Source organism: Carettochelys insculpta, chromosome 4 (genome assembly GCF_033958435.1).
Source record: "Carettochelys insculpta isolate YL-2023 chromosome 4, ASM3395843v1, whole genome shotgun sequence".
Lineage (NCBI taxonomy): Eukaryota > Metazoa > Chordata > Testudines > Carettochelyidae > Carettochelys > Carettochelys insculpta.
Window position 1 is genome coordinate 29914963 of NC_134140.1, and position 16066 is coordinate 29931028.

Below are 16066 nucleotides of genomic sequence, written 5' to 3' on the forward strand. Positions count from 1 at the left end.
CCTTTCTGAAAGTAGGCTTCTCTCTGCTTGTTCATTGTACATTGAGTCCCCCAACGTATGACTTTGCATACTGAATCAAATGCTGATTAAGGGTAGGGCTACAAACTGTTTCTTTCAGCTATGAGAACAGCACATACATGGATACTTCCCCAGCATGAGTATAAATAGCAGTGTACAGGACAAGATATAGCTAATGTGAGAAAAGACAAGACTAGAGGATGTGGGTATATACTCAAGCACATACCCTATACCGCTCTTTACCTGACAAACCACACCCTTTGGCCCACCCTGCTACTTCTAGCAGTGCAGTGTTTTGCTGCCTTGTTGTTTGGTGTGGAGGGGAGTGGGGGGAAGGCAAGACACAAGCAACAGGTAAGTTATTGAGCAACTTCCTATGGCTGAAGCCATTCGTCCACTCAGGGAAGGACTCTGACAGCAGGAAAAGCCTCCACCATCTCCCATTTACTGTAGCTTAACCTCAAAAGATGCAGGTACTAGAGAAATGCTGGGCAAACAGGAAGCTCCTTCCCCTTACCAGAGCCTTTTCTCACTGCAGGGTTCCAGCAGTGAGTAGTTGTACCAGGAAACATGAAGGCACCTTGCTTTTCACTTCACCATGTACCTACATGTACCCCAACAGGCCATCACTAGTGATATGTAGTGCAGGCACCTCCTAAGAAATTGCAAAATCTGCACTAAAGGAATGCATGTGAAAAAACAACCTTTGAGAGGGTGTCCTACTCATCAATGACAAGGGATAGTTTGGTTTTATCTAGGGTTGCAAACAGGCACCCAGGGTCTTGCACGGAGGAGGGAAACTGAAAGAATGACTTGTCTCATGAAAAGAAGATCACAGCCAAGACTGGCTATAAAATGTTGGGTGGGCTTTGGTAGAGCATTATTCTGGAAGACATGGAATTGCCTAATTAAGGAAGTTCCAGAATGTATGTTGTAAGTTTATTTTATATATAACCATTTGTTTCCAATGCTTCTACTAGTTACTACTGGAATCTCTGTACAGTTTGTTGAATAAACCTTTGCTTGTTTTTGCTACAAAACGATACAAGAAAAGTGTATCTAATGGAACAGTGATCTGAGACGTAACTAATCCAGAAACCACTTATCATGGGTATGGCCAAGTTTCCCGTGGTCCCATAAAGTTTGTTTACAGCCACCAGTCCTGGCTGTCAGTGTTCTGTGCTGTTATTTAGCTATAATTTACTCAAAAATGTCTTCTATGAAGCCAGTAAGCAGCAGAAGTGTTGGTAATGTGCTAAACAATATTGACCTCTTGTGGTCCAGCAAATTCTCATTCGGCACCAGTCAGGTTCCAAGGGTCCTGGATGAGAGAGGTTCAACCTTTAGCAAGCAGCAAATCTATGAATACGAGTGTCAAGTGCAATAGGGGCTGGACGCTCCATGGAGATGGTGAGAGAGGGCTTGAGGACGGGATTGTACCTACTACACTGGTCACAAACCTTTTCACATCACCCTCCCCCCACACCTCAGTCTGTGCCCCCAGCACAGCTCTGGAGGCATAGGGAGGAGAAGATGTAGACAGGAGTGAGGAGGCTGAGGCTAAGGCTATAGTTGGGTGCAGGCTTACGGCAAAGAGCAGAGCTCTGAACAAAGTCCGAGCTAGGGGCAGAGCTGAGGCCAGGACCAGGGGCAGAACTGCAGCTGGGCCACAGCCAAGGGCTAAGGCTGGGACCGTGGCCAAGTACGGAAATGTGGGCAGGCTGGGAACTGGGGTCTGAAGATGACTCTGGGAACAGAGTTCAGACCACAGCTGGGACAGAGCAGGGGTGGGGATAGAGCAGAGCTGGGTGATGCTCCCTGCATGGCTCCTATAGGGACTGGTCCAGAACCTGCCACTTCCTCCCATTGGCGTACTACTAGCAAGCAGAGGGGTAGCAGGACCTGCGTGGGCCTAGTATTGAGCGTTTGCATTATTTGTGGAGCTGACCACCAGAAGGTAACTCTCTCCCAAGCTTCAAAGCCCAAGCTACAACTTCAAAGCACCACCTACGCAGTTATTTTTAAAGGGCTAGTACAAACCTTATTAGACCAAGCCTGTCATCACAGGTGGTGTAGATATAGGCAGTGCTTTCTCTTTTTTCCCTGCCAAACTTCAATCCTTCCCTACCTCTTACCGGCTGCTGGGAGAGAGCAACAGCATTCTCTCCCTCAGTCATTTTCCTGCTTTAAGTTGTTTATACTTTCACTGTTCACTCATGCAGCATAAATAATATCTGACCATGTCTTTATGTGTAATTATGCCCAAGTGCAATTCAAGCCTATGATCTAAGTCACATATGAAATGGAACTACACACTGTTCCAGCACCACAAGAATACCAGAAGAGAAAAGCCAGATGCTAAGAGCCATTACAGTTTAACTTAGAGTTGGAAAGAAATAAATAGCCTTCCTGCTCTATAAGATATAGCATTGCTTAAGGCAAAAGAGTAATCACAAAAATATAGTGGATAGTGGGGAGATCAGTATTAACATGTACTGAAGTCATTAGTCCAAAAACATAATTTTATCAAGTAGCTAAAATAGGAAACAGTAAGGGACATTGGTGTGATTAACCAGGCAGCTTACACACTATTGTTCACATGTCTGCATGTTTGGATTCCTTTTAAGTGTAATCTTAGCACTATATTTCTTGTTTTTAAGGTTGTTGCTAAGCAATATTTAAGGACTTTTACCACTGAGTTACTGACATATAATCTGAATTTTCATTTCATCTTCTAGATGATCTGCAAGGAACTTTTCATCTTACACCTTATTTTTGTGCTGCACACTGACAAAAACAATTTGAATATTTTCTGTATGCACCACTGTCTGACAAGGACTCCTTTTCCCCCAAATTTACTTTAAATTTAGCAAAAAATATTTACCTAAACCTCACACTATCACTTATGAGGATAACATTCTTTTTCTATCAAGATTCAAGAAAGAGAAAGGGGCTCATAAAAATTCAACTGCAACATTATTAACAGACTGGCAGCCACAGTACCATACATTTAAAGAGCTGGTATCATTTTCACCTCAGTATGTTTTTAGATTAGGAAGGACTTTTTAAAAAGACACTGGTGAAAGCAGAAGTGAATTTAGGGATCAAATGTATTTTCTCCAGCCTCCACTTTCATTTTCTGATTGCCAATAGTGAAAGAATTTTGTTGATCGTCTGGACTAGTAAACAGGTTAGTTTAACTGCTTTCTAGCTTCCGCTAATCATATGAGCATGTGACCACTCCCACAGAAACCTAGTTGGAATCTGAAATTGGAGGAGCAGTGAGTGTGCTCTTGAACAAAATAAATTAAGGAAAACTGAACTATTACTCCCACAACTGGTGTTTATGAACAAACCTCAATGCAAAATATGTTTTAAGGAATTAAATTATTCTAAATATCTTAACACGACAACCATGGTTTGAATGTGTAAACCAGTAGGTTCCCACACTTTTCAGCATCATGCTCACCCTATGATTTCTGAGAAATCCTCACGCCACCCCCCCACCTTTTCTTTACTATCATCCCACCCCCCACTAACAAAAAAGTTAAATTAATAATTTAAAATAAACAAATATTTGATATAAAAGTTACTTAACATTAAAAATAAGCACAAATAGTTTTTCTTGGCCCTTGTGGGTGCCTGGTGCAGCCCCAGCTGGCCAGCTGCCTGAGCCCTGTGCCAGGCACCAGAGCTGCCTGCACTAGCTGCCTCCCAACCCGAGACCTGCACTGCCAGAGCCGCTTGCCCAAGCCCCGCACCCCCAGGGCCACCCATCCACCTGCCTGCCCACCGGCCACCCAAGCCCCATGCTGCCAAGACCAGCCACCCATCTACCAGCTTCCTGACCCAGTCACAGGCCAGACACCTGAACTGCCTGCCCAAGTCCCACGCTGCCAGAGCCAGCCACCCGCCTGCCAGCCCATGCCGCCCAAGTCCCCCGCTACCAGGGCCAGATGCCTGAGCCCCACATTATTGGGGCCAGCCACCCACCCCTCAGCCCAAGCCACCTGAGCCCTGCAATTCTGGGGCCAGCTACCAGCCCGAGCTGCCTGAGCCCTGTGATGCTGGGGCCAGCCACCCAAGACCCACAAGTCGGCCAGATGCTCAAGCCCCGCAAGCCGCCCACCCCAACCCCTCCCCTCCTACAAAGCCAGGCACCACCAGGCACCCCACTTTACGCCATCTCCACCCCCCAAACCAGGCACCCCCATCCCCCATCTAACCCCATTCTCCTCCTCCTCCTCCTCTCCCCCACCACAACCCACATGCTCACCTTTACACGTAGGTCTTCACAGGCTGCCTGCTTTTTACAGCAGCTGTGCCAGGTCATTCAAGTAAAATGGCAGGGGCTAAGAGCCGGAAGCAAAGGCCAGCTCTTTCTTTGGGTGGGGGAATGATGGGGGGCCTGGGTCACCTCATGCCCCCCCTGGAATTTCTTCAGGCACCCCAGGGGGGCACGGCCCCCAGTTTGGGAAACCACAGTGTAAATTAAAATAAACATCTCAACAATACTTCACCTTTTCCAATTCTCTTGGTATTCGCATACACGTGTATACTCTTTCTCGACGTTCTGTATATTTTGCTTCATTATGTTCAAGAAAGTAACCTCTTGTTAGTTCAGCACCAATGAACCTCAGCAATGAAAGGTCTGCACAGAAGAAAACAGATAAGAACATAAGAATGGCCACACTGGCTCAGACCAAAAAGGTACATCTAGTCCAGTATCCTGTCTTCCAGTGCCCGATGCCCCAGAGCAAACGAACAGAACAGGTAATCACAAAAGCAATCCCTCTCCTGATATCCATTTCCAACCTCTGACAAAAAGCAGTTAGGGACACCATTCCTACCGATCCTGGCTAATATCCATTGATAGACTTAACCTCCACAAACGTATCTATTTTTGAACCCTGTTAAACTCGGTCTTCACAACCTCTGCTAACAAGGAGTCCCACAGGCCTACTATGTGCTGCGTGAAGAAAAACTTCCTTTTGTTAGTTTTAAACCTGCTACCCATTAATTTTATTTGGTGACCCCCTATTCTTTTGTTGTGGGAACATGTAAATAACTTTTCCTTATTCCCTTTTTCCACAGCAGTCATGACCTTACAGACCTCTTTTTTCCTAAGCTGAAAAGTCCCAATCTCTTTAATCTTTCTTCTTATGGCACCCATTCCAAACCCCTAATAATTTTTGCTGTCCTTTTCTGAACCTTTTCCAATGCCAATATAGCTTTGATACAAACAAAAACATTCCGTACAGAAGACATATCAAACATTAATTTAAGTCTAAAAATGATACGTCCAACTATGCTTTCTTTTTCAAGCCCTAAATATTTCTTGACCTGTAAAGTCTCCCACAACCTTTAATTCAGGCCAGGTCTACAGTAGGAGCTCTCTGTCAGTACACTCCAGCAAAGTACACCTGCAGATATGGTTTATTCACACAACTAGGTTTTTAACTGTATGGCTTGTTCCAGCCTGGATGAAATAAGCTGTAATTGCAAAAATCACAATTTTGTTGGTGTAACTACATTTATACAAGATACTTTTGCTGGCACAGTTAGGTCAGTCAGAAATCACAGCACGATGCTGAGTGACACAGCTATACTAGCAAAAGTATGTAATACAGGCCTGGCCTCAGTCTTTAGGAAATTTCTCAAACAAGTTTAGCATTACTGAAAGCTTGAAAATATTTAATGTTTTCCCTCTCAGAGCACTTACAGTTTGCTTTTCATGCTTTATTAAAATCGTGGTGGAAAACCCTCTTAAGATGTTTATAAACAAATGACCAATTTAATGCACAAAAATTACCACAAATCAGATATATCTCTGACCATCTGAAGAAACCTAGACCTCTCAATCTCAAAGGCACATGGATCCGATACAGTAATATTTGTTTCTTTTAATGTGTTAACAGCCATTCACAGTACCTACTGTTTTACTGATATGTAGTACTCAACATTTCTGGAAGCATTTCATCTTATGATTATGTGAATTAATAATTCCAAAGGTAGATGGAACCATTGTCATCATCTACCCACACTTCCTCCAAAACAGAGCACAAATCTTCCCTAAAGACTGCTGTAGGAGTTGGGGCATTGTGGAACAGCTGCCGGACTATGAGGGTCAACGCAATTACGCACTGTATACACTAGCACTGTGTCAGTTTCAGTTGTCTCTGCACTGTTCAGGGATGTGATTGTATTATGTTGCTGCAAGGGCCATTTTGTTGACCAAAGACAAATTGAAGATGTGCAAAAATAGCTCAGTGCCAAGCAACTCAGGTCAGCCTAACTTTGTAGTGCAGACCAGACCTCTACCTCCCACCCAAACTTTACCCTGTCAGCCTGTTTCTGAAACCTGCTTCCCAGACTGCACACCCTCCCTGTCTCCCAGAACCCACAGTCCCATCCCACTCCTATACACTTACCCTGATCCTAACACCTTATCTCCCACCCAGACTCCCTTTACCACTGCCTCCAGCCCACTACTGGCCTACCCACTGACCTACATATTTTGGTCTCACGCACACAATCTACTAACCTCAGGCCCTCAGAAGAGTTAATCTGGCCCTGAGGGGTGTAAGACCTGAGCCTTAACATATCTTTATCCACTCCCCTCCTGGGGACTGGAGCTTGAGGAGAGTGTGATTTTTTTTTCCGATGCTTATCAGTCAGAACCACATGTGTGAGGATTTTCTTCTCCTCACGTGGGGATGAGGAGAGTGAGAGTTTAGTTTGTTTGTTTTGGGAGGTTTTTGTGGGGGTGTTTAATTCCAGACTTTCCATCCTTTGCAAACCTTGGATAACAGCATGGTTCCCATTCCCTGTATCCTGCAAAATACTACGTCATATCATCAGTCGCCCCCTAAAACTTCCACACCACAGGACATCAAGAGAAACCACAGCCCAATATACCCTGACATGAAAAACACGAAATACAGTTTGTGTACTTGTAGCCACAATGGACTAAATCTTAATTTTAAAGTTTCACTCTATTAATATAGAAATAACATTATAGTGTAAGTTAATTGTATTCTATTGCTGTTTTTTGCATAGTGTTTTTCAATACAATAGCTTCATTCTCTAAAACCAAAGTTATCATCATTAATTCGCAAACAGAATTACAGAGTGCATAGCAGTACTTAACGAAAAGAATGTTTGTACACGCACAGCAAGTGCCACTTAATTCTTGGTTCAGGAAAATACAGTCACTTTTACTAATGTAAAACAAGCACTATGAAATTTTTAGCAGTACTCAAATCTCTGGGCCCAGCAAACACCTCCCACCCTTAGTCCTCTTCTGCACCCTCCCGCCTGGCTAGACATCCCACCCCCAGCTTGCTCCTGCACCCTCCCACTATTCGACAACCCACCCTTCCATCACCCTAGCTCTCATCCAGAACCCCGCCCTCATGCCACTACCCTGCAGCCTCCTCCCACACATTTAATCCCTTATTGTTGGTCTCACCACAGACCCTGGGTGGTGTCTCACAAAATCTACTAACCCCAGGACCCCAAGAGTGTTAATCTGAATCGTGGCAAGCCCTGAAGCTTGGTACTCCCTGTCTCCTCTCTCCACCCACTCCCCACCCTCTGCCATGGGAGGGAAGTCTCTTAGTTCATGGGGTTGATTTTTCTCTAGAACAGTGGCCCCCAACCCAAAAAGGTTCCCTGTGCTTGCCAAAAATAATGACAATGTTAAAACTTTTTTTTTGGACATAAATTAACATTTTATTTTATTTAAAACAAAGTTTGGTAAACCAACATGCGCTCAACCTGTTTAATTATTTTGATTTTGATTACTAATATTTCCTTCCTTACTGGTCATCTCTTACAGTTCCAGTAGACTAATATGACTAATTTAGTATTTAAGGTATTTAAAGATAAACACATACATTTTGTCATCATGGGTGGTAGGCTGGAGGTTCAAGGAAAGGTTTGCATTGAGCAGAGTGGGCCACAGACCAAAATATTTGAGAACCACAGCTGTAGTGCTTTAGTGAAGATGATACTACACAAAGAGGAAAGCTTCTTCTCTCAGCATAGTTAATCCAACTCAGTGAGAGACAACAGCTATGCTGAGGGGAGAAGTCCATTCATTCATAAAACTAACTATCTGCACTGGAAATTTAAGTCAGTGTAACTGTGTCGCTCAGAGGGTGGATTTTGCAAACTGACAGTTATATACCAATGTAAGTTTATAGAGTAAATCTCGCTTCAGGCACTGGTTATAATCTTCATAGTCTGAAGGATTTCTTTGCAACAATAGGTATACTTTTTCCTCTAAATGAAGACAGACACTTTGGTAAAGAACAAAGAGATTTGTCCATGCTCTCCCCGGTTTGTCCTTGTGAGGTCTGCTATATGCTTAAAATTTAGGTTAAAATACATATTCCTAAGAGGTGTAGCTATGCTGACCTATTCCCTGGTGTAGATGCAACTAGGTCAATGGAAGGATATTTCCATTAACCTAGCTATTGTCACTTCAGAAGGTGGTGTTCCTACGGTGACACAAAAATACCTTTCATTGCATTTGTCCAAGATCAGAAAACCAAGACAAGGACAGGACATAACACTCCATATCCTATGCTCTGACAACTAGGTCACATTGACACAAACATCAATCTATACTTGTTTGCACAATCTGGGTAAGTTTTTACAATACGCATTTATGGGAAATTTAACTATTCACCCCACAAAATTAAATCTTTGGCTAATCACATGATTTTCTATGTCACTAATACACATTCCCTACATTTTAATGGTGAAAACCACTATCTCACATATTTTGTCTTAACAGGATATGGAAACAATGCTACAAATGAAGTTTTAGCATCACTGTAATGTTCGTTTTAGCTTAAAACTTAATGGAATGGACCACCATCTAAAAGCAAAGTAGGCACAGATTCCATGACTTCTGTGACAAAATCTTAGATTTAGTTACCAGGCACCACCTCTGCCAAGTATGATTCTCCTCAAAACATTCTAGTCTGTCTCTCCCTGAAGGAGGCAGATCTCACAAAAACAAACTTCACTAAGGAAGTCAATGTAAGATTGAAACATGGCTCCAAAGTAAGTGGAAAGCAACACGCAAGACAAAAAACCCACTTCAAATACACTCCAAACTGAGAGAAGGTGAATGGGTGAGTAGGAATCCTAAAAGATGTTAGTCAGAGGTTGTGTCCGCCCTAGCCCCCTGGTAATCAGCCTGAGTGGGAAATAATAACTAAGGGCTGTGAGGAATATGCAGCACCTCATTAGACTAATTCTCCCCACAGCAGTTTCGAAGTTGCAAACTTCAAAGCGCTGGCATGCCATGCAGCTGCAGACACTTTGAAGTACCCGTACAATTTCGAAGTGCCCTTACTCCCAAAATTTTTTGGGAAGTGCCTGCAGCTAAATGGCATGCCAGAGCATCAAAGCTTGCAACTTCAAAGTTGCCGTGGGGAGAGTTAGCCTAATGAGGTGCTGCATATTCATCGCAGCACCTCATTATTATTCCTTGTTCACACGGATCACTATGACCCCTTCGAAAAAGGGGACTAGTGTAGACATAGTGTGAGAGCCGCAAGTATTCAAGCAAGCAATTTTCCTCTCCAACGGTACCTATCCAGAATTCTCCCTCTTAAAAAGTAAGAAGCCTCAAGGATAGCTGCATAGAAAATGAAAATAGGCAATGAAGAAGGCAAGACTCACAGTTAACAAGTACATTCTTAAACATACTATTTTACAATATACGTCACAAGGAGGCTGAAGATTTTTGTCAAAACTAAATATCGAGCACAACTCACTAGAATGAGCAAATGGGAGGGGGGAGTATGTAAAAATGTAGTCACCTGAAAAGAATGGACATCCTCAGAAAAACAAAGCCTCTTTTGGTAATGGGGAGAACTTTTAGCAGCCTTTCAGATGCCTATGATAATAAAAACATTACTAAGACAGGCTGGTGCAATATCTTGGCTCAGACAGAGTGACACAACTGTCTAGTTCAGACCACACAGTTCAAAGCACTTTGAAAGCCATGCAGATATTGCTACTAAGAGAACCATATTTCCCGATGAATTAGTGAGAATTGAAAAAAGGTTCCTGGGTGGATTTTGTGAGAGCTCTAGTCTACTCCAAATAGGACCCCAAGGATCTCTAACTCTGAGCATAAAGACAAGGGCCTCATGAAGATGGACAGATGTGGATGCAGAGGGAATATGCTGGCAGGATATCAGGTGTATTAAAATGGAACTCTGACATCACCTTGGAAAAAATAAAGCTATCTGGCAACCCTGTGATAAGAGACTGGAAGGCGAAGCTAGCATGCTTTGAGCTACAAGAGTCCTGTGGCACCTAACAGACTAACAGATATTTTGGAGCATAAGCTTTTGTGGGCAAAGATGTGCTGTCTGAACTTTTTGTTGTTTTTGTTGCAGAATGGCTACTTTTAAATTTACTGTGTGTCCAGGGAGACTGAAGTGCCCTCCTGCAGAACTAAACTGCCATCCAGAAAATGATCTTCTATATAAAAATCTCAAGCATAGGAATGGAGAGGTTCACAAAGAATTTCCATCAGTGTTATCACGACCACATCAGTAATCCATTATAGAGGACTTCTTGACAGGGAAGTGCCACATTTATGTAGAGATTGACAAAGGCACTAGTTTACATTTGACTACAGGACAAAACTCTCTAGCCCAGCTCTCGGCACCTGACTGGTGCCAATGAGAGAATTTGCCAGACCATGGGAAGTTCAACTTATAGTACATAATAGGCCAAATTATCGCCAACTGGAATTTGATATCACACAATCATGCCTTCTAACAAGAACCACTCTAATCTCAAGCCTTCCCCTGACCAAACTCTCCATATGCTGGAAAAGCACCTCTGTCCTTCAGAGATGCAGCCTTCTCATGACCCCCTCTAACCTTTGTAGTCTATGGCCAAATGGTAACTACCAACAATATGCCAGTTCCATCTTCATTCTGCCCATCCAAAATACATGCTATGTCCCTACTGCCATTTCCCACCCTGAGACAAGTATTGAGAACTAGCAGCAGTGGAAGTAAACACAAATACTCTCAATGGACAAATCTTTAAAAAAAATACTCAAATAAAGCATGAGCTCCCCCAAAATGTAAGACATTAAAAGGGACTTTTTAAAAAAGAACAATGATACTGATTTATGTAAGGTATACTGCAGTATGTTAATATTCGCATGGTAAATATAGTATAAACCAGTGCCTTGCAAGCAGTGTGCCAGGGTAACTGTTCAACTGTGCCATGAGATTTCATCAATTTCCCCTTTGCCACAGCTTTTCGCAGAGCCACAATGGGGGAAGGGTACAGAGAACTGATGACTCCATCAGCTGGAGCTCAAGTCACAAGGTTGCCTGAATCCCAGCTGGTGCAGGGTTGGTCAATTTCTTCCTGACAGTGGCTCTTTGCAGCGCCACCACAAGGGGAAATGCCAACTACCACAGGAGCTTCCTTCTGCCATGAGGCAGCTGAAACACTGATTCTGGGCTACCAGGGAGTTGACTGCATCCTGGCTCCAATGGGCTGGTGAGGAGGGGAAACATTTATGAGCAATTGATTCAGCTGAGAAGAGTGGCTGTGCTGTGGAATTGTCTGTCTCACTGAAATATACCGTGCAATTGAGAAGTACTGGCATAAACCACTAAGTAGAAAAGGAGAAACGATTTATAAATGTGTAAACACAACCTTATCTACAGATCTCTCTATGTCTGCATTACTTACAAATCACTCTGCCATTTCCAAAATGCCAAGCTGCTACTTCTCTGCACTTGGATACAACTTAAACATCTACTTCTTTCATAAAGTACACTGAACTGAACCAATAGGACAATAAAGCTTCAGAAGCATCAATTATTTCCTCTTACGGCCTCCACTGACCATCCTGTCCAGGCTAGCTTGCTTACATTATAATAGAAAGAACCATTATTAATTTTGGGAAGTTGTATAATATTAAGCATACGGATAGAATCAGATATATAGATTAAATTTTTAGCTATTATTTCAAGGTAAATAGATAGGTAAAGACCGTTTATTTTTGCTAGTGTTTTTATTCTTAAAATTCATCATGAAAAATTGGCTCAAATTCTTGCATTTAAATGTTAACTAACCAATACTAATGTTAAAATACATATTTTGGGGTTTTTTCAACATAGGAGAATATTTTACAAAGACGTTGAAACATACTATTTATGCAACAACCTTTTCGATAAATCAGTTTAAATTGTGGTGATTTGACATTAAAGCAGTTTCAGCAATACCACAAAGGCAAGAGGATACTATAAATCTTATGACATAATTATATTTGTCAGGAATGCCGTAGAGTTTGAGACAGACATAGCACTAGTCAAGCTTGAATGTGAATATCTCAGCTTTTAGTAAACTGTTTAAATTCACGCCTACTCTGTTTTCTCTTCTAATGTAAAGTTATGCTCAAATCCACAAAATGGTATATAAAAGTCTCAAAGTATGATTTATTCTTCAAGCCTGTTTTCAAAACCCATTTTTTGGAAAATAGTATGTTAACATTTCTAATATAGTTCTAAATATCCATATTTAGAACCTTAAGAAATAAATCAACCACCAACAAAATAAACTACAGTAAATTAAAGTTGTATTCATAAAAAATAAAAGTTATCTATTTCTTCTAAAGGAGAAATGGTTTATAAATATGTAAACGCAACCTTATCTACGGATCTCTCTCTGTTGCGTTACTTACAAATCACACTGCCATTTCCAAAATGCCAAGCTGCTACTTCTCTGCACTTGGATACAACTTAAACATCTATTTCTTTCATAAAGCACACTGAAGTGAACCAACAGGACAATAGGGGTTCCATGACTGAACAGAGGTCATGGAAATATCAGCAATTCAAGTGTAAGGTTGAACTCACTTGTGGCAAAACTTCCATGTAATGTTTTCCTTTTACCAGTGTTCATTTAAACTAAATTTTGCTCAAGGCCACAAGTGTTAACAATGCATAATTATTTTTGGAGGCTTATACACCATATAATATTTACATTTTGTTCTAGAAACTAAATACTCTGACTACTTTATTTACAATATTCTGTATTAAGCAAATTCATTTATCACAAACTGTTTATTCAATGTGTATTTTCCGTTACCCAGTAACAGAGAACACTGATCAAGCACACCCAAACAGTTCAAAATAGTAGAACAGACAAAACACTGTAACTGTGCAGATCGGAATCTCTATATGATTAGTTGAAACATATTACAGTTTGAATCTCTACAGTCCGGCACCCTTGCAACCTGACTGGTGCCAAATGAGAGAATTGGTTCAACTATGGGAGGTCAATGTTGTCTAGTAGCACAACACTTCCACTGCTCAGAAAATATCAGGAGTAAATTAAAGCTAAATAACAGCACAGACCACAGAGAGACAGGACTGGTGTCTGTAAAAAACAAAACAAAAACAAACAAAACAGACACACCCTTTATGGGACCACAGGAAACACGGCGACACCCATAAGTGGGCATTTGGCTAACTAAAATCATGTCAAATCACAGATGTTGCCAGACTACAGAGTGCCAGACTACAGAGGTTCAAACTGTACACTATTTTGCAGAATCATTTTCTTAGCTGAAGTCACAACAAATTCTCCAGTGACTTCTCCTAATGCTGATTTATAGTACTTGTCAATTACAGCTGATTTATCATCATTGCACCCCTATTACATTAAATGACAGAGATGCCACTATTGTGCTCTCTTGTAAAATTGAATGAAAGATGTAAACCACTTAGATCTTTTTGGAAAGGTACATCATTTACTAAATCCAAACATAAGGAGAAAACGAGCAAATGCAATGACTAATAAGATATTGTTTACTAATCCACAAAGCTGTTTATCTCATTTAAGCTACCACAGATGCTACATACCATCCATATTTGAACTATACTGCAAAACTGAAGTTTTTAAAGTCTCTGGTTAAAATTTTCAACCATGGGTGTCTAAAATATTCTCAAATGGATATGCACAATGTAGAAACCTAAAACCAAACGCGAGATCCTGGCTCTAGGACAGTGCTCTGCAACCAGTGTCTTATGGCACACTGATGTGCCAAGACATGGTGCTAGTGTGCCATCTGCCACTCTGCACACACATCCTGCCACTTGGTGGGAGAAGCACATGGCAGCTACAGCTGCTCTAGTGAAGTTAGAGTGGGGGCAGGAGTGGGGGGGGGGGTGCTTGGCGTTGGTTGAGGGGTGAGATTGGGTTAGAGTGAGGAGCTGGGCGTGCCCAGCTCTGGAGGAGAGGTGGGGGAATGGATTAGAGAAGGGAGCAGGGCGGTGCCTGGCTCTGGCAGAGGGGATTGGGTTGTGTGTTTGTCAATACACACACATATATTAGGCGTGCACTGAAATTATGACAAGTGCTGAAGTGTGCCAAGAGATGATAAAGGTTGCTCAGCGCTGTTCTAGGACGCAGCCACGTTTGAACACTGCAGACCACAGACTTTAAAACAGTGTCTGCTGAGAGCGACCAGAGAGCCATTCACTACGTCAGGGCTTTCACGACCACTGCTCCGATAGCCGGAGCCAAACTCCTCCTTGAAGGGCACCTCTCAGGTCCAACCCAGGGCTCTAGGGAGGGCTCCCCTAGCCCGCCCGGCTAAAAGGCGCCGTCACCCTTACTCCCCAGCCCAAGTACAACTGACGCCTCACCACCAGCCTCTTCCCCTCGCTAACTTCAGCCCCAGGGCGCCCCCCGCGAATTCCTTCTTTCTGACACTCTACCCGAGCCCCAGCCGGGACCCTCCTGCCCCTCACCTGAGACGCTTCTCTTCTTCTTCCGCTCCCGGTCGCTCTCGTAGAAGCCCAGAGTTTCGGTTCGCTGCGGCAGTGGCGGCTGCCCGGGGCCGCCAGGAGGCGGCCAGGACTCACCACTGGAACAGCTGCTTTTCCGCTCCCCCCTTGCCACGTCCTGCTGCTCCGGGGCGCCGCCTCGCCTCCCGTCCCCGCTGCTGCCGGGAGCGGCGGCATCAGCGACGCCCGCCATGTTTGCTTCTAGCAGCGCAACAAACTCCACAGCCTCGCGCCCTCGATTGCGTCATCACCAAGCGACGCTTACGCACGAGCTCCCCCGCCTGCCGTCACGTCCGAGAGAGGGATGGGGGAACGCTGGTCGCCATCTTACGTAGGCAAGACTCCGTGTTAACCATTTGCTCTCCACGGCCCTCAAGTGCTGAACTTACGCTAAAGTCTCCGGTCTCGCAGGCCTCGTACAAAGCCGGCCAAGGGCGCAGCCCGTCCTGAGGGGATCTGGGGCTTAGCCTTGGTTCTGCTCTTTACGTGCCGTTAAGTCTGAGGAGAGCGTTTAGTACAGGACAGAAATAATGGGCCATCCTAGCCTACTGTCTTCTGCCCCCACATCAGCATCAGCATCAGCATAGGATTGTAATTACAATAAAAGAAATATCTTTATGTGCCGCCTTCCAGCTCAGCGCTCTGGGTGCCGAACGGTAGTATCCGATCACTCGAAAATATTGAAACCCGTTTACTTTTAATAATTCAACACAGCTTAACACTAGTGCAATGAAACAAATGTTTCAAATAAGGGGCAGAACGGGGCAAGGTAAACTATTAACTAAAGTCAACAGTGTGCCTATGCTATGCACTAGATTGTAAACTCTTCAGGATAGGGCCTGTGATGGATTTGAAATGCAAAAGTCCCCCGTATGATCATGCCACTGACGCCCACCTGCTTGCTCTTTGGGGCTCCCCACCACCCTGTCCTGCTGGACCAGATCCTCTAGTCTCCCCCTGGTCAAGGAACAGAGTTGGAGTGCATGGCGCTGATGTGGGCCGAGGGGTAAAGGGCAGGGACAAGGGTGAAAGGGGCGGAACTTGGGGCCCTTGGCTCCCCATGTTCCCCCCGAGCTACCCGTGAAGTGGTTCACAGCGCTCCACGGCATTTCAAAGGGTCTGGGGCTTTGGCTGCAATGTCTGGAGCTCTGGGCCCCTTTGGAATGCCAGGCCTGGGGGCAATTGACACCTTTACC

At 43.6% G+C, this 16066-nt stretch overlaps 1 protein-coding gene across 4 annotated transcripts in view; it reads right to left on the bottom strand.

Moving 5' to 3' along the window:
• TAPT1 (transmembrane anterior posterior transformation 1) overlaps positions 1-15087 on the bottom strand; it is a 93483-nt gene extending 78396 nt beyond the window's left edge. For 2 of the 4 annotated variants that reach the window (XM_074992524.1, XM_074992523.1), the window contains exons 1-2: positions 14835-15087; positions 4539-4669 (exon numbers count right to left, since the gene is read on the bottom strand). In XM_074992524.1, coding sequence (XP_074848625.1) covers positions 4539-4669; positions 14835-15063 — 360 coding nt within the window. In that variant the 5' untranslated portion in view covers positions 15064-15087. The remainder of the gene's footprint in view (positions 1-4538; positions 4670-14834) is intronic. The other 2 variants (XM_074992526.1, XM_074992525.1) reach the window with 1 other exon arrangement.
• Positions 15088-16066: the final 979 nt, after the last annotated feature.